This window comes from Lycorma delicatula, chromosome 2 (assembly GCF_047948215.1).
Source record: "Lycorma delicatula isolate Av1 chromosome 2, ASM4794821v1, whole genome shotgun sequence".
NCBI classification, from domain to species: Eukaryota; Metazoa; Arthropoda; class Insecta; order Hemiptera; family Fulgoridae; genus Lycorma; species Lycorma delicatula.
The window spans coordinates 191,807,966-191,835,232 of record NC_134456.1 but is presented as its reverse complement, the minus strand read 5'-3'; the positions used below and the strand labels follow the sequence as shown (position 1 = coordinate 191,835,232).

The window sequence follows — 27,267 nt, the reverse complement described above, 5'->3', positions numbered from 1 at the left end:
GATTTTCGATTCTTCTTCTTCTTATTTCGCCTTTTAATTAACTGAGAGTGAAGTATATTATATATATATATATATATATATATATATATATATAATGATCACAAAAATGTTAACATTAAGTCATTCTGCATTCTCAACATTAAGAAACATCTCATGTCAAGATTTTCTCTTGAAAAAGTGGAGATAACAGGTGATTTTTCATTATTACCTTCTTCACAGAGTAGGATATATTAATGTATATCAGCAAACCAAGTTTTCAAAAATGCAAACGTTATATAACTTTAAGAGACATTTTACCTTGTCCACGATAGGAACTGGTGCTCAAGACATCATTACTCACAAAGTAAGGAACTTTTAAATAGTTCCTCTTGTATTTGAAATGCTTTATGTTCCTCACAGTCATAAGATTTTAATATTATTAATAATAAATGAGATTAAATCTTATTCCTTTTGTAAATGTGTAAAGTAAAATGGTTTCAATAAAAAAAAATTGTTTGTATTTGTTCAATTATTTATTATTTATAATTTAGCAGAAAATATACATAAAATGGGAAAAATACTAATTGGAGTTTAATACCAAAGGATGGGTTCATAATTAAAAATTTAAATTTTAAAATAAAACAACTGATTCCGACTACAATTTACAAAAATATAAAAATTAGTATAGACTAAATTGTATGTTATTAATATCATATGTTAAATTATGTATTTTACGTATTTATATAATATATAATGAAATAAAGTAATCCGCTCAGTGAGTAGAATAGAATTACAATAATGATATGAAATCAAGAACTAGTTGCTTTAGAAAAATTGAATATTATGAGATGAGACCATAAATAAATGATCACGTGCAAGATTTTATTTAGTTAATTCATTGTATTACTAATACCAATAATGATTTCAGATTGATGAATCTGAAAACAAAATAGATTATTTTTCTTGAAGGAACGGTTTAGGGTGATAGTTAGTAAAACAAAGTTTGAAAATTGTCTTAATGTAGAAAATAAGTATTTCGCTTACAAACCGTCTGCGTACATAAATAAAAGGTAGTTGATATTCTTTTGTAATTCCTAATTAATCCTGACTTGTTCTATATTATACTCCTAAATATTATATTGTTATCAGGTCTCCTGTACCCTTTAATTAGTAAAATTTTAAACAATTTAACGAATTATCTCGGTTCCTTAATACTTGTAAATTGAGCTCATTTAATTACTTAAGAACCACTGAAAAATAATTTAATGTAAGTAAAGGAAACTTAATTTAATTCTTTTTATATATATATATATATATATAAAAAAAAAATATTACGAGATATTATATGCTATTTTTTTATAATACCCATTATTTATTACTTTAAGAAAAAAATATTCTTACAGAATTATAAAGTAAGTACAACCATGTAATACTCGTATATTTTTCTTACATTTTAAGCCTATTTGAGTACTATAATATTCTGTCTCTAAATAATTTTAATGTAAATTATAATGTTTTGTTATCACTATATGTAACATGAACGCAAAAGTCTCAGCGCTGTATCATGATGTTATTTATTGTAATATATGGGAAAAATGGATTAAAATAAACGTATTCCTAGGAAACGAGATAAAATATAAAAGAGCGAAGATATGTTACTGTCCCGCAAAATTTACACACATTCATATAAATAAAAAATGAAGCCGAACTTATTTAAAAAACATACATCTTAACCATGCATGTCGTAAATAAAGAGCAAAAATGTAAGGGCTAAATTAATACCAATATTTAAAAATATTGTAACAGATAATGAAGTTGCTTTTTTTAAAGATAATTCATTATTATTTATTGAACCATATATTTTTGGAAGTTAGGTTTTACTATATATTTTTAATACTGCGTTGTTTTATTATTTTTATATTCTATTTTTCTGCGTCAAGATTAAAATGGAATTCCTGGTACCTATAAATATGGTGCTAAAAAGTACTGCTTATGTAATTTTATGTACCAATATATATATTATATAGATGTAAAATTTGTATATATTTATTATTGAAAAAAAAAATACCGCTGACTTCTTTAAATATTTTTATACCATAAATAAAAAAAAGAAGAAAAAAGCAACCAACAATCAGTAAATCTCTGCCTTATCTTGTTAAAGAACGTACTCGTGCGGTTAAGCAAACATCAATTAATTTAATTAAAAAAGAGTTAATATCTTACAAAAAGATTAATTAATATAAAACATTATACTTAAAAAAGTTATACAATTCTTTTTTACCTTTTCTTGTCTATTATGAACATTTTATTTTATGAGAATGTAAATTTCATTCACAAAGTTATCTACATAAAATACAAATCAAAAATTAGTCTAGTTCTCAGTTTTCAAATATCAGTTATCAATATCATCATATCACAAACATCTTTTTATTTATTATTATTTTTTAATAAATAAATAACAATTAATTATTAAATACGAGATTAATAAATACGTATATTCTTATTAATTAATATTTAATTAACTTTTTTATTAATAAATTAATAGATCTAATATACTTTTACTAGATAAAATATATTTTATCCGATAAGTTTGAAGATTCAAAATGACGGTAAAAAATCGTTGGTGGTCGAATTTTATTCCTCAATCACTTTTCTGTTTACCTATTTGATACTATTAGTCACATTAGTATTAAAAAAAATAAAAATAAAACCGAAGAAATGTTTCTTTTTAAAGTAAATTTTTATTTAAATTTAAACTCATGTCAAACGTGGAAATTTAAAAAAAATATATATAATGTTAACTACTTAATCTATACTATTATATATACAGGAAGAGGGTTTTTGTTTATTCGGGATAATAAAAAAAACTGCTCGATCAATCGAATCGAAATTTTTACCCATCTTTCTTGGCATAACTGAGAAGGTTTTAGATAATTCATCTCGAAAAATCTCAAAAAAATATTTATCTATATGTAGTAGTGGAGATTTGCCGATTGAACCACAAACTTTAATGAATTAAATTAATGAATTGTGAGTTTCTATGACTGTGTGAGCTGGGTTTGAAGTGAATGATTCGAATTAATCGAATGAACAAAATTTACAAAAGTTACGTTAAATAAAATAAATTAAAAAAAAAATTTCTGTTTAACAATAATGGGCTTCTCGTGGGGAATGCGTGTGAGGCCTAGAGTGGTGAGGTATGCGAGCACGTCGTGGGAGGCTAGACCAATCATCACCAACTGGTAACAAACAGGATGACCCTGGGGCACTATTTTGGGAGGTGCAATGTTGGGGTGCTTTTATAATATCTCTGCAAACAATCGTCCGATTTTCAAAATTTTATCGGGCAATTTATATCCTTTGAAACAATTTTTAGTAATCTTTTATTTAGTAATCACGTAATATTATTTCTACGATGTATTGTTAAGGATTACAGGCTTAGATACAAGCATAAATGTAGCCTAATGTATTTTACTATTAGTAATTGACGATATTTTAGCGATTTATGTGAAATTAAGTGTTCAATTTTATAAATAACATTTATTATTATCCCTATAATAAAAAAACTTCAACAGTATTCTGTAAATATTTTCTTAATGAGTAACTAAAATTGATTTCTTCAGACTAATTACCGTATTTATATGCGTAATTCACGCACCGGAATTTTTAAAAAAATATTCAGTCAAATAAATGTAATTTTCTCACTGATTATCACATTTTAGTTTCATTGTAGACCTACGTAAAATCGTTTCTTTGCATAAATCATGCACCTGTTTTAGATAAAATGTTTGTCAAAATAGTGCGTGAATTACTCGAGTAAATACGGTAGATATATACGTAAAAAATCTCTTCTTATTTAATTACATATTTATTTTTCAGTAAGATCTTCATGAAGATCTTTTCCTATGACAATATATTTTATATTAAGTATAAAACGTCATTAAATTTATTCTCGTCATTAATAATAATGATTTCTAACATTGTTTATTATGAATGATCATGCTGTAAGTTTGTCTAATCAAAAGTGATTTGAATATTTATATAGGCGTGTATGTTAATGTTTCTTGGTGTTGTATGAATGCTATACAGTAGTATGAATACTACCGCAGTATTACATTACTATGATTACGCTATTGATATTATAATACAGTAATATTGATAATACTAGTAATAATATTCACAAGTAACAGAAACAACAGTGATTTCATATCATTATATTATTCATATCATTCGACTGAAATCCGATTAATATAATTAAGTTGTGCTATATTTCCTTCTGTTTTCCCGTTATCTTCCCCGTGAAAAAACAGCTTCTAGATGTTTATGGAAGTAATAAATTACTAACGACTACCGAAGGCAGGTTACTGCTATTACAAAATTCGATTTTTTAGGGCGAAATTCAAATTTCCTGTGGCTATTACTCGTACATTTGGTAATTGTAAAAGGCTGAATGTGACGTTATGCAAGGAACTCTGCATTATCTTTTTCAAATTAACTGTGAACAAAACTGTTTAACAGTAACATTTTCCATTCCATAACGCTGTCTAACATTATCATAATTATGGAACACGTTTTAGCAGTACGATCTAGACGAAGTTCTTCCATTTCGATGACAATTTCAACTTATCCGTTGAACTGGTCTCCAAATAGTAGAACTCTTGCAAGTTTTTTGTTAGGTTTCCTAATACACACACACACACACACACACACACACACACACACACACACACACACACACACACACACACACACACACACACACACACACACACACACACACACACACACACACACACACACACATATATATATATATATATATATATATATATATATATATACACACAATTCTATATGATATAGAAATATTCATAATTTTTTTATATTTGCAACCATAGTAAAGAAAAGATTTATATTTTTGATATTTATTTTATATATTTAAATGCCATTAACATAGAAAAATCAACAAAAAAAATCTATAAAATGAACAAAAACAGAAAATTAATCTACGTTTAGGAAAAAATAATAAAAACAATGGTAATCAAAAGGCATGAAACAAGAAATTAGTGACTTTCTTGGCACTGAAGTTTGTCTGCTAATTCTTCGATTGCAGGTTCATACTTGGTGCACTTCAAGCCCAAGTAAGCGACACTAACTTCATCTGTTAGCCGGTTTATTTTTTTGGTTTAATATTGAGAAGCAAAGTCTCACAAAAATATGTTGATGAAAAAATTGTTAGCAAATAAATCCATCGCTAGATTTTTTTATGTCGCTAAAAGTGTCAGGTAATCTGTTCCAAGGACTCAAAATATCTTGATCATATTTGTGCTCTTTTTCATTATTCAATCGATTTCGTTCCAGATTTTCAAGTTTTAACCTTAAGTCGACAAACACATGAGTCCAAATGCTATCTTGAAAATTTGCAAGTTGCATTTTTAAATTGTCAATTTGCATCCACTGGAAATCCTTTAATTCCAACGTACTGTAAACAAGTGCATCCGGATACTTAATTATTTTAATGGTCTGTTCTAGGCTTCTAAATTAGTTGAATCTTTCGCTAAACTGATCAGGTAACGAGTTTACTATATTCTGGTACATAGGTATGAACTCCATTATACTTATTGTAATGGCCTTCCTGAAATACTTTTTTATCCGAGGAAAATACTTATATATTTTAGTTTCAATATCTAGCTTATAAATTTAAAGTTTACTTTCAAAAGATTTAATGTATCCAAACATAACTTCAATACTTTTGTCAAAACCTAATAATTTTAAGTTCAACTCATTCATATGAACAGATCTGTAAAAAACATCAAATTGCTGACCCACTTATGATTATTGATCTAAGGAAAGTTTTCCAGATTCTTATTCTCAATAAATATCGTAATTTCTTCAAAGCACTCCACAAATCGCCCAAATAGTTTATCTCGACTCAGCCATTTCACATTATTGAAATCAACTTCCTGTAAAAGTGCAGAAAATTCTCTCTTATGAAGAGGTCGAGCAGCTATAAAATTCACAATTTTTGTTACAAGTGACATAAGACATTCAATTCTGAGAATTCCGATTTGGCACACAACACCTCCTGATGGATAATGAAATGCAAAGATACAACTGGATGTCTAATAGCTTCCATAAACAAGTTCACGAATCCCACATTTTTCCCCCATCATATTTGGTGCCCCATCTGTCCTGACTGACACAATTTTAGAGATATCAATGTTTAGGTCACTGAATGTTTTAATAACAAAATTACATATTTCGTTTCCTGATGTACTTATTGATTCTAACTTCATTCTCTTCTCTCATCGTAAAACCATCAGAATATCTAGCAGTAATAGCCAACATTTGACATTTGATGTGACGTCAGTAGTTTCATCAAGAGAAAAATATTTACAACTATTTAAGTCTTTTTTTAATTGATGTAAGTTTTTGTTAAGATCTACTATTCTGTCTTTGATAGTATTTCTACTGAATGGTAACTCGGAAATTCTTTTAATAATATCATCTTTACTTTTCATATCGTGAAATAAAGCTGGTGCACATCTTAGAAATGTTTCTTTGATAAATTATCCGTCACTGAGGGCTTTTACATGCCGAGGTATGGAGTGCGCAATACAGTAAATTGCTGATGTTAAGTTTGTAAAGCAACTTACAAATTTAATGATGGAATTTGATTGACTTTTATAGAGGTGTAGCTAACTAGAAATATATTCCTTTCTTTCATCGATACATTTTTTCAAGAGCTGACAATGATTAGTATCAAAATGTCTCTTTACATTATAGTTCTGCTTACTACCATTTCATTACACAGTATGCACAATGATCTGTTGTTTCTGTCGACAATCCCGTACATCTTGGTCCATATGTCTTGAAAGGGTCGGCTACTGCTACTTCCACTTCCTTTATCATTCAATCTTTCTTTTTTAATTTTCTGATTCTCCATCACTAGGCTGCAAAAATAAATATATAAATAAATCACGGCGTTTGTTATAAAAGGTTGATAGGTTTCTTACTTATTAACTTTTTGCAGTGTTTTGTACTGATTCCTGGTACAAAACAATTCAAAGATTGTATGTATCACCAACAAATATATGGTGCTGTAATCAATTATCCGACACGCAGAATGTCTCGTCGAGCACTGTATATATTTTTCTTCTAATCCTCCCACTCCTGTCTCCTAACGAACATGTCGATCAAGTGCGTCCGTTTGCCGAATGCACGCGAAGCTTACCTGAGGCACATGTTGACAACGACACGGCCGTTTCCGGAATTGGGCATTTTGTCACTCCAATAAAAATAAAATGCCACGAGTAAAGATTAATCTCTTTATAGTACAATTCTTAATTTTTTTTTTTTACTTTTAAGACCATAATGGATCACTTTAGTTCATTTTTTTGGCAAGTTTTTTCTTTTCTTGCTGATTTGTTGTTTTTCAGCTTTTCTTTTTTGCCAGTAGTTTCTAAGGGTTTCAGATCTTCTCGTCCTTTCTTGTTCAGAGTACACCCGGCTTATTGTTTTGTTGGGTTTTGATAGGAATCTTGTTTCTTTATTTTTTAATTTCTCATAGTTTCCGGTTTTCGTTTTTAGGTTTTCACGGGTTATATCTAATTCTTCCATGTCTTTCTGTACTTCGTATAACCAGTTCGGTCTGCTTATCTTGTTCCAGAAAAGTTCGATTATCCGTCTGATAAGTCTGGTCTCTTCCATTCTGAAAATATGTCCTAGAAAGGAAATTCTCTTCTTTCTAAATTTATTAGTTATCGGGATGATCGTTTTGTAAATCTCTTCGTTTGGAATAATTCAATATTGGAACAATGTGTCTTGATTGTTTTCACTATGTATCTTGGCTACGCAACACATATTACTCGAGTGATGCTCAACTCTGGCCGTTGCGAGAGACAAATATTTGAATTATGCAATTTTTTGTCTCTGTCGGTGCGTATTACCCAAAATGAGTTCGTGTGTCACCTCTGACACGCGTGTCATAGATTCCCCATCACGGATTCTTTACTTAGAAAAAGAAATTATGGAACTTCTAGGTATGTGTAAATTGTAATACATCCTTCAAACTAATCTGTAGAGCAATATTCTAAGACAGTTGTTAGAAATGGAAATGAACTAGCATTAACTTACTGAAAATATAGTGTGGATTAATTATTTACATATTCAGTGCTAATTTTGCATTATTTTTTAACTTACTTTTATTTGAAAAAAATGTAATTCAATGATATTAAATAGAGAAAAAAACAATTCGAGAATATGAATATGTTAACTATATTTTAATAACTTAAATTGTAGAAAATTAAAAATTATATTCATGAAATTATTACAGAATTCGATTCATGAAGGATATTGGTTAGCGGGGTAAATTAACCTCAATATTTTTACAAATTATATAAAAATATAATATTTTACATCGTCATTTTTCTATCAGATTCAGTTAACTTGATAAATCAGTTTATTAAAAAAAAAAAAAAAAAATGGAAATATATAAAAATGTTTAATTTAGAAAATTTAAAAATCAGTTTTTAATGGAAATAGTTATAAAAAATTCTAATCTAGTGCGAAATTTGTTTTTTATTTCATTGTTTTTTATTAATACCGACGATGTTAATTGATAATGTATACTTAAGTCACTCTATCATTACAGATTATGTCGAATTGAAAATACTGTTAAATATTTTCTTACTTTACTAGATATGTTCATGATATTATCGATTAGGTGCTAAAAATTTATAATTAAAAAACGTATACGTGCTTGCTTGATTGATATGATTAAAAGGTTCCAGTGTTATGCTGTTGGAAAATTAATGAAATATAATAATTAATAAACAATTATGTCCTTCAAGTAGAAGGTTTTATTTTATATTTTAGAAACAGTGCCGAAAGTGTGGTTAAGGTCTGTATTTATTTGATCATGAGCCCTTGTAAGTGAAGACTATTGTTTAATTTACAATTAAATAAAATAATAATTATTATTTAATTATAAATTCTAAGTACTGTACAAATTAATGAAGAGAAAGTTAAACATACATACAGCAATTTTGTTAACATAAACTTCATAAATGAATTATTCACGCAGCTGACAGAGTGTGTATGTGTATGATAACGTATGCGTACACTAATAAAACTGTAATAATATGCAATTTAAATTATGTGCAAGGTGTAAACGTATTTTTCAATGTCATTATAGGGTTGTACCGTATATACTGTATTGTCATCAGTTTTTGTTTTATACGATAATGTTCGATACATTAATTGTTTGTACCTATTTTTTAAATTAGGCTTATAATTTATGTAACTATAATTTAAGAAGTAAAAGTGACTAAATGAATAAATTAGATATTATTACTGTTGATTACAATAGGATTTGATGTAGATGATAGTAAATATAAAACAAAAGAAAAAAAGATCACGTTTAAAATAAAACCAAATAAAAATTAAAATCGATAATTCATTATGTAATCAAATAAATACATTTTTAAATCTTTTATTGCAGTTGGTACACAGTAATATATTTTATAGATAACGTAGATATTTGTATTTAGTATCTTACTTCACGAATAAACAAAAGAAATTTCCCCAGCATTTTCCTAAATGGATCAAGGAAACCCTGGTAGACCTTTGATTTCAAGAGCATCACAAAATACAGAATGGGTTATAAAATAAAAAAAATACCTTTCGGCACGCCGTAAGGCGGAGGTAGATTTTATCGGTGCTAAGTAAGGGATTAAAAAGATTTCCACCTTACAGTTAAAAAAAAACTTCAAATTTACTCAGTACGATAATGATTGTATGTAAAATAGTTTCACATTTTTAGCATACGACAACTCCATCTTCTTACAATTTCAGCAAGATTTTGGTTATCCCTTGCCGTAAGGGTTATCATATCAAAACTTGTTTCAAAGAGAATTTTTTGGTAATTTTTAGAGGACTAACGATCACTTTAAACCGATTCGATACTGTGCTATTAAATGAGGTATGATTTTTTTGTCTTCGAAACCCCATTTTTTCCATCCCCTGGGCCAATCTTTGGTGATATCAAAAACTGTACTTATACTTGTCTTCAATATTTATCAATGCTTCGTTGTAAATCCCTTCTGTAAATTCCATGGTCATATTGGTATTTTCTTGGCGTACTCTATGCAAAATATCCTCAGCCATATGCGATCGATATCTTTCCCATAACTTTGTGGGAGATGAAGGGAAGCAAGCGGTCAGTATAATTGCGAATAATGCGCGAATTTGGTTTGCATGTGCAGTGTTGCACGCGTCAGTAATATATATATCCCACTGTTGGTCGTTTTCTAATAAATTCAGAGCTTGGTGAAAGGCGCAGCTCAATCACGACACGATCACACAAAAGTACCTCGATTAAAGTGAATATTTAATTCAGATTGTATAATAATCTGAATCAGATGCAAGTGGATAGGTTTTTTTTTTGTTAATAAACAATGTAATTGGGAACAGGTATTGTTTCACATGTGACTGCGGTTGTCGTTAGCTAGTATGGCGAGTGTTCCCCTCGCTTCCGGCAGATGGCGCGGTCACTGGTACACAGCTGACCGTTAAAAAAACTGTTTTCTCGCGTTCGCGGGTATGTGACTGATGCGAAAAATAGATAAAAACAATCTTTGATGCGGGTTATATATCGTGCCAAAATTTGAGCTCAATCGGTGCAGAACATTTTGAGATTTTTTGGTCATTATGTAGGGATATTATTTTCTGTGTATTTGGTTATTTCGATTTTTTTTGTTTGCATAGTCTTAAGTCTATCTGAGCTATAAGAAAGTTGGGTGTTTTAATTTATTTACTGTAAGTCATCCTTCTTGGTGGCTTTTCTTTTTGTTTTGGTGTTTTTTTTTAAAAATAAAATACAGATGTTTTAGCTGTTGAATATAATTCAATGAAATTTGTTACTTAATCAGTTGTGATTTTGTTTACATTGGCAACGGCCATACGGGCTCGTTGTGTTTGACAGCGGCCATCTTGCATTGATCTGAATGGTTTTTCTTTGTTTACATTTCCATCTGATTTATTAGCCTCTTATTTATTAAAAAAACTGTACAAATTAAAAATAGATAGATAGATTTATTAATAATAGATGAAAACAATCTTTGATGCGGGTTATATATCGTGCTAAAATTTTTTTTGTCGTGTTTTAAAAAAAAATAAAATACAGATGTTTTAACTCTTAAATATAATTCAAAGAAATTTGGACGTTGTGTTTGACAGCAGCCATCTTGCATTGATCTGATTGGTTTTCCTTTGTTTACATTTCCAAATTAAAAATGTACAAATTAAAAATAGATATTTAGATTTATTAAAAATAGATGAAAACAATCTTTGATGCGGGTTATATATCGTGCTAAAATTTGAGCTCAATCGGTGCACAACATTTTGAGTTTTTGAAGCCGTACACAAACGAACTTAACATTTTTATATATATAGATATATTTACTGTTATTTTAACGATAGTTGTGTACAAATTGCGAAGTAAATAATTCTTATAAGTTTAAAAATTTAATTCTATTAAAAAAATAAAAATAATAATTCTAATAAAAGAATTTAATAATTCTTATTCTAAGTTTATCGTAATCATTTAAAACTAAATTATAGATTTTTAAGTTTAACAAAAAAGTAATGAAAAACTTATTCCAAATGATTGAGTTCAATTGATCCTAATTATTTATTCCTATGATATTTAGGAAGTTAACCCGAATAATTTAGCGCAGTTATTGAATCGAGGTCTTAGGCAACTGCATCACTTATTAGTATAATGACTGTACTTGCTTATTACATCGCTTGATCACCAGCCCTGATTGTGATGTCAGTTAGAAAACAAACCAGAAGTGGACCAGATGACAATATCTAGGAACTGATAATATAAACTGGTTCAACTTAGGTAAATTCTTTTTTGTATAAAATATGGTCAGATTCAAACCGGTAACCAATTAAGTACGAGTGAAAATATCCAGGAAAAAATCAACGATGTTTACGGTTTTATTAGAATAATATGAAATGAAAGAATATCTTTTTCATTACATATGTGAAAACTTTTTTAGTTTTAAAAAGGAATTTTTTGAAATTCTGAGTTTAAAGGATTAAAGTGGAATAAAGAATTATCTTTACTATTTTAGAAATTTCTTTTGTAACAAGTGAGATATCAACTTGATTTTTGGTGTGTGTAATTTTAATGTAAATATTTAAAAACTAGTTTATAGATTTTTCACAATTCGACCTTAAAAGGGGTGAAGGAAGGTAAAACTATTTGAAGAATTATTGGTAGATTTCCCCATTTCCGACTTTGTAATAAAGGAGATAATTACTAGTTGTGGGCTTGCAAATACTTTTCAGACAAATATCTAAAAAAACATTTTCGGTTTTTTTTAATTTTGATTTTTTAAAGGGTGCTTGTATATTTCTTTTTTAATTCAATATATTTAAGATTTATTTTATTTTATTTTTTGTTACCCTTTATTTAAGGTAACAAGCAAGTAACCAATGTATTTAAGGAAAATAAGAGTGAACAGTTTGTGATAAATTTATAACAAAAGATGTAAAGTGTAAAGATGTAAAATAAAATTGCAAAATTTTATTTTAAAATATCAATAACTGGTGTAACATTTGTAAGCTGTTTTATAATGCCTTTTACGGAATGATTATAACTTGGCAGAATTACTACTTTGAATAATAATATTTTCGAGTAACACAACGTACATAATATATTCGAGTAACGAGGAAATCGAATATTCTATGAATTTGTTTGATAATTCTACATCAGCGAAACAGTATAATTTTCTTACAGTAATTATTAATATTACTCCGAAGCATTGTGTAGTGTTTCATTAATCATATTATATGTTGATAATAAACATTATATGTTTATTAAAAAACGTAGGTATTAAAATAATTGATAGATTATGGGTTAGATAAATTAGCTGTGAATATTATTTGTATAGATCAAGTTTCATTTTGTTGTAATTGATTTAACTGTGCTAGTGTAGCGTAATAATTTTCTAAGTTACGGAACCAATCGTTTTAATTTTTAGTTTCTCTTTCATGTAGATTATTTTTTTAACCTGATTAGTGCATGATTATCTGACGTCGGTGTGCCTATGGTTACTACAGAAGCATTTCCATAATAACAACATATTTAATTTGTCATATTCACCTGAGTATTATGTTTACTACATTATTTATGGGAAATATACCTATTATAAATTGAATGCTCTACTTTTCTAAATTTGACGCATATTTACGTTGATTTTAGACATATGATGAAATTAATAAGCAATATTAATATTACAGAAAGAATTTAGTGAACTGTAAATTCAACGTAGTAATTATTTATATGTAAAAACAGATTATATGCTTAAAATAATTAATTACAAAAATAAGATAATTGAACACATTCAGTTTTCTTTAGTTGATTATTCTCATTTCAATATGAAGTCATTATAAAATCTTTTATAATAGGTATTATATACCTTTACTACATTCCATTTTCAGATGAATTTTTTTACATCTTAGAATATAAAACAAGACAAAACACATTAAAATAAATAAAATAGGCATAAAATTCAGAATTCGGTTTCGACGCCGGTATTTTTATTTTTTTCTTATTACAATTAAATTATATTTCAGTTATTTGACAGTTTAATAACTGTCAAATAATAATATCTCACGAAAAACATCAATATTGTATTAATTGTACAAACTTATTTTAGTCGCTGTTACTTAACAAACGATAATGTAATTCTTTCTTAACTATTTGCTCTTCCCTTTTTAAGTTCAAATTAACGCTTGATTTAGCTTACGTTATAGATTAAGAAGGCATTACAAAATATTATGACCGAATCATCATGTAATATATGAAATATTACGGAAAAAAATATATTATGACCGAATCATTGTGTAGTATTTCATATATCAAAATAGAGTAAATTCATTACCTAGGAAAAAAATATTTAACCATTATATAGATAAAGTAGATTGCACTAAAATATATTCATAAGTAGATATTTAAACTAGATAGCAGTGATGTAGATTATTGATGGATGAAAAAGTTAAGTTAGGAAATTATAAAAACATTCTGCAGGAATTGCTAATTATGTAACTACAATCATAATTATTTCGTCGAATCTTATTTGATCAAGATTAAAATGATATTTGATTATGCAAATATATTAATCTTAAATTAATAGATAGCTAATAATAATGATAATAAGATAAAAGAAAAAAAATTGATAAAAATAATATTATGAATTGTTGCTAATGCAGTTAATAAAATTGCTGCTGGGTGCTATGAATATACTTATCAGTAATGAGAAGAGGTTATCTTAATCGTAAATTAAACAAATTAACCTAACTTCCTTGTAAATTACAGCTTAAAACATAACAAAAAATAAAATTTCATTTTTTTTGTTAACGTGATCGAAGCGCACGTGGGAGCAAGCGAAAAGCGGTTCTGACGTACATAACTTACGTGTAACCTATTTCACCTTATGTTATCCGGGATTATTTGCTCAGATTTAATTTTGGTTAGTCTTCCATTCCATTTCAATTGATCTGAAATTTGAAGCTAATGAATCTCTCATTGGTATCCGACTTGAAAGTACAATACAATTTTGTCCGATTATGTTTATAAGAACTAATATGTAATGATCTTTTTTTTAACATCTACCTTTTTTCATAAAGAAATCTTGGAAAATTGTTGTATCTCGCCGTGAAAATTCAGATGGACTCAGACGAATTTGTCGAGATCGGAACCTGGAGCAGGTTAGCAGTTTAACAATCATTGATGCGACTGACTGAACTACATTGGTAATCTGGATTGCGGTAATAAATAATTTAATAAACACATGAAATAAAAGGTTAAATTACCTTAACAAAACAGTGTTAAATTCCGTCACTTTGTTTTGTGTACTTTATACTTATAATGGTAATAATAATGAATGGAAATGTAAAATGAAGAGTATAAGATCGTAGTACACTTCAACAACACGTGTAATACAATTAAGATTAAAAAAAGAAAATGTTTGATTTTGTACGCATTAAATTAGGATAATAAACTCGTGTGGTTCAACAATATGGATCTCAGCTGTACACGATTTTTTAATTTCAAATTTAACTAATTAATATTATTTTATTTTTGCACATGCGTACTAGCAGTTACGTACGTCGTTATTTTATTTATTATTTTTATTTTTAGTTTTCCACTTGGGATATGATAAACACGTATTTTAACTAGGAAGATGAACCGGATGAACGATAGGTGAAAAATCTCAGAATTTAAAACCACATGCCCTGTAGAATGGACGGACTGAGTCTTGTGAAAATGAGAAATGTTGAGCTGTGAGACAGGAATAAAAAAAATAATAACATATGAAAGGCAATAATCATTAAAGTGTAACTAATACAAAAAAATATTTTGTTTGCGTGTACTTCCTCGCTCAGCCGTGGAAAAGTCTACTCCTCTTTGAAGATGATGGATGTTAGCATGTTGGAATTTAAAACCAAACTGTCAACTGGAAAGTACTTGAGACTACTCTGCAGTAGATACGACTCTGCGAAGGTGCTTTTGTACAGTTTGAAATTCAGAGGAGGTCGACTTAATGGGTAATTAGGATTAAGATTTCGTAGAGAATACCAGGCTTTTAGACTCATTTTGATATCGGAAAATTTTCACTGCAAGGATATTTTTGTTGTCCTTATTTTGTTATTAAATATATTACTTAAAAAGAGAACACCTCTAATTATTCAATTTTTTTACATTGATCTCACTAAATCTCTCTTCGTGATTTGTGTGGTTTATTTATTTTTTTTGTCTGGAGTCTAGAACAGGTAACCGATTAGCTTGGAGTTGTATTTATTATCTTAACCACGACGGAGATTTTAAAGTTCCGCAGTAATAAGTTATATCCGGTGATTTCTGTTTTCCGATATACTTGATGAGATTGTTACCTCTGAACTTTTGAAAGTAATAATAATAATTCACTTAAAAAAAGAGTTGTTCTGGGTATTGAAGATACTCACTTTTAGATCAGAGTGTGATCTAAAAATTGGTAAAAGATAGAGGGCAAAAATTAAGGTTTGTTAGAGATTAGCAGCTCCAGTATCACCTGTGTAATGAAGAGGAAAAAAGTGTGCTGTTTAGCACACCCTTGGTTTTTCGTATTTAGTCTATTACAAGTTACTTCAATAAATTAATTACTAAGTAATCACTGTAAAACTTTGATTCAACTTATGTGATGATTTCAAATATCGTTAATGATTACACAACAGTTGTCGACTATAATATCTTTAATATCAAATCTCGTAAATAATGTAATGTCTGAATTTTCCCCAAGGCAATTTGAATAAGATAGGTCTAAAACTATCCTAGAAGAATTTTCTCTCTCAGTTATTCCATACATCGTTTCAAGTTACGGAACAGTACAAGCTAAGTTGTACTTAATTGATTAATTTTTTTTTTTTAAGAATTTATATTGGTTTTTAATTGTCTGAACTGCTTTACGATAATTCAATGAAAAATTGCATTTATACTTTTTAAAATAACTTAATTCCAAAAATAAAGAGTTCCAAATGTTTATTACTTAATTAAAGCAGTTTGTAAACTTTTATAATGATTCCATTGTAAAGTTAATATAATCTTTAGTGAAAACTCAGTAAATGCTTTAATATTCATAATCTTTTCCGCTTTTAAAATTTATGAGATTGACAAACGAACTTTCACTGTAATTTATAATATCATAATTGAGTTACATTATAATCGTAGTTATATTAATTATAATATATAATCGTTAGATCTTTTACACGGGAATATATTTAGAATTCGAATCGGATGTTGCTTGGGCAACAGAATATAAATGCTACAGACAAGTTGATAATTTACAATAAAATTACATAGAAATAAAGAAACTGGGGATTCTTCTATTTCATGTCCAGTTTTCCTTGTTTTCTATGTTTAAATAACAGGGATTTGGAGAACATTATTGGTGGAAGAATTTCCTTTCCTGTCTTCAGTTTACTAAAGCATGTCAAGTCAAATCAATGAAGTCATTCAACGGATTTCAATCTTGTTTCTAATTATGTTCGATGCTACTTCAGTTCGTTATGTTCACAGATCAATAAATCCCAGGAAAATTTTAATCAAAAAATTAGATGTTACTAACATATTACAAAATCTAATATGCAGTTAGTTGTTAGGAGTATAAACAATCAATAATTAATTTTTCATTCATAATTCATAATTATTAATTATTCATTCATAATTAATTTTTTTAAGCTTAATTAGTAATTAAGAATTTAGTCGAGTTAACGAAAAAAAATTAACAAAATTTATTTATAGTATTTAATTGTTGTTTATTTAATACATGTTACTTAAGTTACTTGTTATTGATCTGTAAATTCGCTGAATACGATAATTTTGCTGACTAATTGCTAACTTAATGAAAGTTAACAGAAAAATATTTCTTAGATGAGTGAATCATCAAGTTCTATCTGTGAGTACTCAATGGAAATTAAATATAGATGTTAACAATAAAAAAGGGATTAAAATTAAGTTTCTTGTATTTTCAACAGGTTTTTCTAAAAATCGTTCAGCTTTCCTACTTTTACATCCTTAGCTTCTTTCAGGCAAATAAATTACTCTTTCAAATATTGTGGATAAAAACTCATCATATTTTATGATGTATACGTTTTTATTTCAAAAGTGTGGACACACACATACACACACACACACACACACACACACACACACACACACACACACACACACACATACATACCCACACACACACACACACACAGAGAGAGAGAGAGAGAGAGAGAGAGACGGATTTTTTTATTGTTTGAAATGAATCGGGAATATAAAAATTAATAAATTACTCAAGAATTAAACATAGAAGACATAGATATTAAAATATGTTATTTTAGGAAGAAAGTAAAAATGACATGGGAAATCCAGTGTAATAGTAATAAGTAGTACATATGCAATAGTAATTGCACATGCAATAGTAAATGTACAGTGTAATAGTGACAAAAATTGATGTAGATTCTACTACAAAAATACAATACTTAATAAAAAAATATGTCTCCGTTAATTAACTGATAGTGATTATCATGTAATTGATAATTACATGCAATTTTTATCTTGAATTGTAAATATTAGATTTTCTGCCTCCTTTGGGTAGTTCATATTTGGTTTTGTCATTTCAACAAATAAGCTTATGAACAACCTTTCTGGAATCTAGTAGATATATAATATTCCAAGGTTGCTCACAAGTATGTGACCTTTTCCATCACAGAATATTACTTTTGGATCGAGAAAATGGTTAGAGATTAGCTTTATTTGTCGTTAGCTATTACTTTCGTAATATGCCTTAAAGAATTAAATGTTATTTCGTTATGGTTATTCAACAGATAATTTATTAAAAAAAAACATTACATATTAGATTATCTTACATTAATTCAAAACCCAAATTGGTAATGCCAATCGACATTATCTTATTTTATATAGTTTTCGATAAAAAAATGTAAAATTTTCTCAATTTAATTCAATAATGTTTAATAATCTATTATTTCCTATGATAATAATTAAAAAAGCAAGTTGTTTGAAAAATAAGATTATAGATTTTTATGAGAAAAAAGGGAAGTTTTACTAGTTTTTATCAATTAAATATTAAACAATTTCACGTTACATTAAAATTTAAAAAAATCATTCATGACTAAAGCAGAACACAGCATTAAAGAAAATCTACCACCAACTTTAGATTGAATCTGTACAGAGTATACATTATTAAAAGTTTTTAAATTACAATGTTTTGCCTCGGTTCGTAATATTTGTTACGATTATTCACGTAGTCATGGAAAAATGACAAAATGACTGGGCTGTTCCGTTTAATTAGGAATTATTATTATTACTAATTGGAAATACTGGTTGAAAGTTTAATAATTAAATTTTATACTTACAATATTATCGGGCGTGATGCTTCATAAACAAGAACACTTAAACAGAATTCTGTAAATTGAATTCAGTAATGTATTTTGGCTTTTTATTTCACTTATCTTAGGTTCGATTTCTTTACGTGTATGTTTTTTCCATCATTCATTTCATTATCATTATTATTATTATCATCACCATCATCATCATAAAATAAAAAAAAACCTATATCGTGCATTAATTTGTGTCGATTATACTAATAAATAAAATTTTAAGTTTTAATTAGAAAATAAGAAAATAGTTTTAGAATTAATTTTGACACGTAGACTTAATAAATATTTTATATAAATTCTGATTAAAATTTACTGTTTCCTAATTTGCACATAGTTAATCTTCTCCATTAATCACGGAATACGTTGAATTTCAATTTTGTAAAATAATTTGGTATTCGTGATATAAGACAAAAGTAATAGCTAATAAATCTATCACTAAAGAATGGGAATAATTAATGTTTTATTCTGCCACTAATAAAGTATTAATGTACCGAAGATGATTCTTTATAAAGAATGGAGAGCCTGAAACATCTATTGAATTCTTATTGTTTTATTATACTCTACTGAAGGCCGTAATAAACGGCAATGAACTCGAATAACATATCATGAATTTTATATAATACATACGTGAAGAATAAAGGAGGGAAAAAACTTTACAAAGTAAGCTAAAAAAAAAAATAAAAATAAAAAAAAGACATTAAGAATGAATAGCAATCGTGGTCATTCACACATGAATTGCGATAAAGTATCGCGCTAGTTAGAACATACTACTGCAAAGATAAGAAGGCTGTTTTTCACAAAATAGTTGATGCAACTAATTTTCAAATTAAATAATCAATATTTAAGTAATAAAACAAGTATTAGATTGATTAAATAGCTAATTTTTAACATTATTTACAAATTTTTCAAGAATTTTATTTGTAAGCTTCCAAAAATTAAAAATCAGGTGTTCAAAAAAATGTACTGATAAATATAATATTTGATCTTAAACATGTGATTAATAAATTCAGTCTGTTTTGTATTGTTAAAACTATCAAAAGATCACAAAACAAAAGTCAGAATTCTTAAAATATTTTTTATTAAAAAAAAAGTAAAAAAATAACAATAATTTATATTAATCCTCTACAAAGCTGGAAAGTAAAACATCAATAAAAGACTCATACTTATTATTACAAAATATGCACCAAAGTATTTAAAAGAATCTTGCCAATATCTATAATGCATACGGTGTATGGATTAGTTGGAAATAAAACATCGCGTAAGCTATTTTATTTCTGATTAGGTAATATCTCTGCAATATTAAAGAAATCTAAACCTTAATAAAATAAACGATTCGTTTATATTCCGGGAGTGACGTCAAGAACGTGTAAATTTGAAAATAACAAAATGTAATCGGTGTACACTAATTTTTCCAAACTAAAATTTATTTTAAACTTATCGATTAGAATTTATTGAACCATTAATAAAAATATATCTATTTTAGAGTTTCGTAGCTATACAATGCGTAACAACATATCATAAATAAAAACCATAAAATATTAACAAATACAATTAAATTAATTTGAGATTGATAATCATTAAATCGATAATAAATATATATTTGTGCGAAAAGATAATTAGAATAGTACATTTAAGTAATTGAACTACAGAAAATTCTTTAGAGAAATTTTATTAAATTTAGACTAACCAAAAATAAAAAGTACCAAAAGCTATTAACCTATTTTATATACTATATATATATATATATATAAATAAATAAATCTAATAGTTTCTATAAGTGTGATGATCTTTCACATAAGAACTACTGTACCAATTAAGCTGAAATTTTGCATGAACATATTTTTATACCTGGAAAGAACATAGGACTATTGCCGTTACGAAATGTTTCGTGGTTTCAAGATGGTGGCCGTTTTAATGACTTTTGGTAACAACCAGATTATATTCTTTTTCGATATTCAATTTTATTACAGCTGGTAATAAAATTGGTCAAATCGAATTAAACACCAGGTTTGCAGGTTGCAGGTTTCTTTGTCTTTTTGCGGCTAGTTAAATTAATAAGTGTGACTTGAATATTGATTGATTTACAACATACAACATTTTTCATTAATAAAGTATCAAACACTTCCTATTAATTTATGAAGTGACTCACATCCTATGAGAGGCACAAGGAACATGCCTGCTAAAAAAAAAAAAACTTATTCATGAAACCTCTTTATCTCCGCACTTGTTGACAATTATTACTGGCATAAAAAAACAATCAGAAATTATTTAGTTTTATCCTATTCTTTATAAGAAAAATAACTTGTTAGAGAGAGAGAGAGCGAGAGAGAGAGAGAGAGAGAGAGAGAGAGAGAGAGAGAGAGAGAGAGAGAGAGAGAGGCGGAGGGAAAGAGAGAGAGTGAGAGAGAGAGGGAGAGAGAGAGAGAGGGAGAGAGAGAGAGAGAGAGAGAGAGAGAGAGAGAAAGTCAGAATAAGAATAAAATAAAGGAGCGATAATAGTCATTTGTTCAAGGTCTTTATGGCGACAACGGTGACGCCTAAATACATTGTTTTTAATAAACTGACCATAACTTGCAAACTGAATTATGTGCGTCTAATTCATTAATGTACAAAAGCAAGTTCGAAAAAACCGCGTATGAATTCTATGAAAACCGAGAGTGTAATGAATATTAAATTGTACATATTTGGTTATTTTACCTCAAAATTGGCAGTGATATTTTTCCTAAAATATTATGACATTTGATCTCATTTAAGATCAAAAATTACTGATTCACTTTTTAAATGAAAATCTCAACCAACAATTTGTTGCTCAGGCAGCAAGAAGTCCCTTTATTCATCTAATATAAAAAATATGGAATATCAATATCATTTAATCTTACATTTATAACGAGGGTTACGTTAAAAAAAAGGTTATGAGGGAAATGATAATGGATTAATGAGGGCTACATGGTAAGTCATGGTGATCAAGCGTACACAATTTATCTGCTCCACACAATATTTATGTCAATTAATGGTAAAATATAAAGACTAGAGTAGGTGACTGACTACAAAGTGCTGTGTCGAGTGATTTGACTGCGGATCTGGGAAGTCCCGGACCACTCCTTGCAATCGATAAAAAGTTTATTACTTTTAAAATTGAGCACACTCGAAGCAGGGAGGGTTACCTTACATTTCTGTCGGGTGGGCATGTTGAATGCGGTTGGACCTCTGATTAGTAATTGGGAATGGTGATAGCTGAACAATAAATCTTGTTTCGTGATCCAATGCAACACATAGGGGTCAAAAAGACAGTCACGACCAACGAAGGTGGCAACTGACGCTGATTTTGTCAGGTTTAATATTTGGAAATGTTAGTGATCACTTTCAAAGGTACAGAAATTTTTGTGGTTGTGTATTCAGCGTGAATCGTGACGTGATTTAGCCTGATAGAGCTAGGCTCTGTAGATAGTGTACCGTATTGTCGCCCGCACGGGAGCCTACAAGTGGCCATTCTGTTTGTGTATGTGTGTATGCCCCTCTTTCATTTACTTTTTAAAGATTATCTTAGCAAACTGTAATAGCGCTAATCTATTCATTTTATTAAAAATCCCTACAAAAGTTTTGCTTTAATTCTTTTAAATAATTAGCGTAAGCTACCCACTACAAAAAGTAAGAAAAAATTTATTTTTATTTTTTTCAGGGAATAATTTAGTTAAGGTATAACGAACTGCGGTAATGTACATTTATAGTACCGTAAACTATTTTTCTTTCCTAACAAATATTAAATATAAGTTTATTATACCTTCGAATAAAATTTTAAAACAGAATAAATGAGAAATATGGCATAATAAAATAATTATTATAAAAAAAATAATTAAATAATTTCATTAACATTATTTTTCCTGATAAGTCTTAGTTAAACATTTAATTTTTAACTACCATGAATATGCTTATATAATCCTGTACTTTACCACATATTTTGGCAATAATAAATTAAGTCATACAAGATTTTTTCCTATAAAGACAACCAGGTGACGCTCATATCGATTTGAATAAATAAACAACTACGTTAAAATATTTAAAATTGGCTCCAGGTAGGTTCGATCCAATTCAGAGTTAGTTAATTAAAAATTCTTCCTGCCGTTACTGTTCTAAACTGAATAACTGCTCTTTACCGCTGTTGTAAGCAATAAAAATAAACATTAAAAAATCATCAATAAAATAATACATGAAAAAACTGTTTTACAAAATAGTTTTTTTATGAAAATGCAAATCTGGATCTGTTTTTATCGTTAAGGCACCATTCCCTGCCAACATATATTGATTTAATGATTTAAATTAGATTTTACTAGAAGTGGCTTTAAAAGCCACTTCTGTATAATCATTTATTAACTATTGTAAGTCAAATAACTAAATAGATACAGTGATGTATCTCTTATTAAAAATAACATGTCATGATTTACATACTTTACAGCAGCTAACAAACAAATTCCTCGGATTTTTGTAGTATTCAATATTTGAAAAAAAAACGAAGAAAGTATAGTAGTTACAAACTTGTATGTGAATGATTAATATAGGCAATAATTGTTTTTTATTTCTCAATAAAAGAATAACTGACGATCATGAAATTTAAAGTAAAAGCTTGTGTGTAAAAAAATTAATTTTAATAATTTTTTAAAACTCGGGTGAGGTGATCCAGAAGGTATCTTAAGTTTTTCGAAGAAATTTTATTTGAATAGATTTCTTTTTTTAAACAGAAAAATTTGAGTTTATAAATCTGTTCTACAATTTACTCTCAGTATATCGACCTGAATGTTTAAAAAAAAAATATTAGAAAATAATTTTCAGTCTTTGCCACAGTGTTATAATTTAAATATTTTATAAAGTATTTTTTTGTTTTGTTTTCAAAAATGTTCATAGGGTTGAATTTTTTATATAAAATTTATAGAAATTAAAAAATGTTTTTCATATAAGAAAATGAATTATTAGAATGGCAAGGTCTAAGGTTAAAAAATAATTTTTAATTATATCAGTGACAGAAGAATCAGATACTGGTAACAAAAAAATTACAGAAGTATTGAAATGTTTTTTTATATTTTTTTATATATATATTAATGAAGTTTTATCTTTATGTAGTCCTGTGTTAAGGACCATTACAGTAATGATTGTAGGCAACTTGATACAAATCATATGCCTCTCTTGAACCTATTAAGTTATTCTTAAGATAACAAGCTCATATTATTCCATGTGAAAATGAAATGTGAGAAGGTTTAGATACATCACATCCGTAAGACAGGCTGGGAGAGTAATGTAAAGATACATAGTTATTTATTTACATTGAAAATGAAATAATTATTAAAGTGGTATAAGTAGAAATGAAAATACACCAATTTTTGGCGATATTTATTTATATTTTAGCGAGAATTTTTTCGCTTGAAATTTCCTTGTTTGGTACATTTTCTTTTTTCGAAGAAAACTGTATCAATCTCAGTCATTTTTTTATCGGTTACAGAAACTACAAAAACTTCGATTATATATATGTATATTATTAAATACATGATTGTGTGTTTTTTTTTTATAATACTTTTGTATACACCAATAAATAATCCTACCCTACTAAAGGGCATTTGTATGTGTATCTGTCTGTGTGTGTGTGTGTGTCCGTACCCCTTAGCTTAGCACCGGAATGTACCGATCACTAGCGGAAAATCCCGATTCGTAAGTACATGTTTCGTGATGATCAGGTGAATGAATACTTGTTATATTATTATATATCGATATGTCGTATATACATGCAACATATATATATATATATATATATATAAGATAAATATGCGAAATATATATTAATAATATATTTTTACTTCCTTGTAGGAAGTAAAGGAAGTATTGTGATCGCGAAAAATTTCGATTTACAGTTTAAACGGAATATCCATTTTGATCATCCCTGAATCCATTTTGACTAGTTTCGGCGTGACGTCTGTACGTACATACGTATGTATCTCGCCTAACACAAAAACGATCAGCCGTAGGATGTTGAAATTTTGGATTTAGGACTGTTGTAACATCCAGTTTGCACCTCCTCTTTTGATTGCAATAGACTGAACCAAAAGTGTCCAAAAAAGTTCAAAATCTGAAAGAATTTGGATTTTGGACTTTTTCTTAACTGCAATAATAAGCTTTCATTGAGAGCTCTTCAACGATATCAGTGGTACTTATTTTCACTGGTTCCAGAGTAATAGCCAAATTAAATTTTAATTAATGAAGTATTTGGATCTTATAAGGAGAAGGCACATCGGTTCGAATCAGACTTCATCTCCTTTTTTTGACTTTTTTTTTAATTTAAATATATTGATTTATTAATAATTATTTTTCTCTGATTATAAAAAATAAACTTTTACGATAAATAATAATTAAATAATAACAATAAAAAAAAGCAAAAAATATCCGAAGTTATTAATGAAATAAAATTTTATGTACTTTTCATTTAAAAAATAAGTGTATTTGTAATTTAATAGGCGAACAAGGAAGTCATATGGTGCCCACGTGAGATTTTTTTATTTTTGTGTATTGTTTTTCTTTATAAAATAATGAACTATAACCAAAAAGTTGGCACCGGAATGTACCGATGACTAGCAGAAAATATCGATTTTTTTATTATCAATTTCTAGAGTTAAATTTCTAAAGTAATTTCGTTATATCAATTTTCATTATTCAAAAAAAAAATATATATATATATTTTTACACAAGCGGTAATAAATTTTGGATAGCTAACAATCCCATTCCGAGACGCCGCCCATCAGGGCAACCCGCCCGGAGGGTCTAGCTGCGGAGGGCGTGCCTACGGCACGTTTCAGCAGCTAGTTAAATAAATAAAAAGTAATTGTTTTTCAGTATTATTTTCTTATAATCTAATATTACTTATTTCTTTAAGATTCTCGTATTGTTTTATTAAACTAATAAGCTTATTTTGCATAATTAACCGTATAGTATATTACAGTATGGAGGAGTTTTTATTATTTTTTTTTTTTTAATTGATAACATAATGATAAAAATACTGTTATCTCATTTACAGATGATCTCCTTGAACTCATCAGTGCTGTTGCAGAAGAAAAAAAATTTGAAACGGAAGTTATAAAATTAATAAGCGTTAATACAATACAACATTACACTCGGATAAACTCTTTTATGATATACACCTACGTGGATTTTATTCCGCAGGAATTATGCGTTAATAAAATAAACTGAAACATATTGTAACGCAGTGAATTAAATTTTTGTTAGCTTGCCCGCACGAATAAAAAACGACAAGTTGTACCAACTTAATAAAATAAAATTATCGTGTACACTGGTATACGGAATATAATTTTATACAATGCTTTGAAACATTGCCAGTAGGACAGTTAACCATATTCAATAATCCAGCCGGTGGACTGAACATTTTTGAAATATAAAACTTCGCGTAATTGAGAAAGTGCGCTCTTCCATATAACTAGCATCTATTATAATAGCGGTAAATGAATATTCAGTTCTATTCATTGTGTATTATTAATTCGAATCATTTGAATAATTTTTCTGTCGTTACATAAAAGTGTCTTTTTTTTTTAAATTATGGAAATCAACGCTATTAAACTCAATGAAAACAATTCATTTGCAGGTAAAAATATAATTACAAATAAATACAAAAATTAATTTTGTTTAACAAATTAGTAAATATATGTATATATATATATATATATATTTTTTATTTTTATTTTTAATGAGACGAGTAGTTAAAGATTTGTAAAATTTGCATTCCAATAATATTAATTGAATTTCAATTAACATGATTGGTATTACTTTATTTAAATATAATTGAATAATTTTAATTTTTTCAATCAATAAAAGGATATTGGTTCTTATTTTAAAATTGCGTCGGTTATTTTGCAATCTGTAGCTTGTTATAATAATAATAATAATCTAATATAAATTAATTTCTATTTAAGTTATTTATTTTGTTTAATGAACGTTTATTTAAAAATAGAACCGGTTTAAATTGAACTTAAATAAATCAGACTTAAAAAATAGCATTGAAAGTTTAAAACAAATCCTTTTTTTATTTTTATTTAATTTTGACTCTTAGAAATAGGCGGAAAATTTAAACAACTACTATCATCAACTTACTGGCCGATTACGAAAAATTGATGTTTAAAGATTTGAAAAATTACTTTTATAATTTTAGTACTGTGCGTTTTTTAAGCCGATTTTATTAATAAAAATCGCTAATGAAGCCACTATAATAAAATCGGCTTAAAAACGCACAGTACT

The 27,267-nt window shown here is 27.7% G+C and overlaps 1 protein-coding gene across 5 annotated transcripts in view; it reads left to right on the top strand.

The window, feature by feature from the left end:
- LOC142319528 (aquaporin-like) overlaps positions 1 to 27,267 on the top strand; it is a 246,385-nt gene that overhangs the window by 124,625 nt on the left and 94,493 nt on the right. The window contains exon 2 of one of the 5 annotated variants that reach the window (XM_075356913.1): positions 26,036 to 26,617. The exons of the other annotated variants lie outside the window; for them this stretch is intronic. Within the exon in view, the coding sequence (XP_075213028.1) occupies positions 26,572 to 26,617 (46 nt within the window). The 5' untranslated portion in view covers positions 26,036 to 26,571. The remainder of the gene's footprint in view (positions 1 to 26,035; positions 26,618 to 27,267) is intronic. 5 annotated transcript variants of the gene reach the window in all.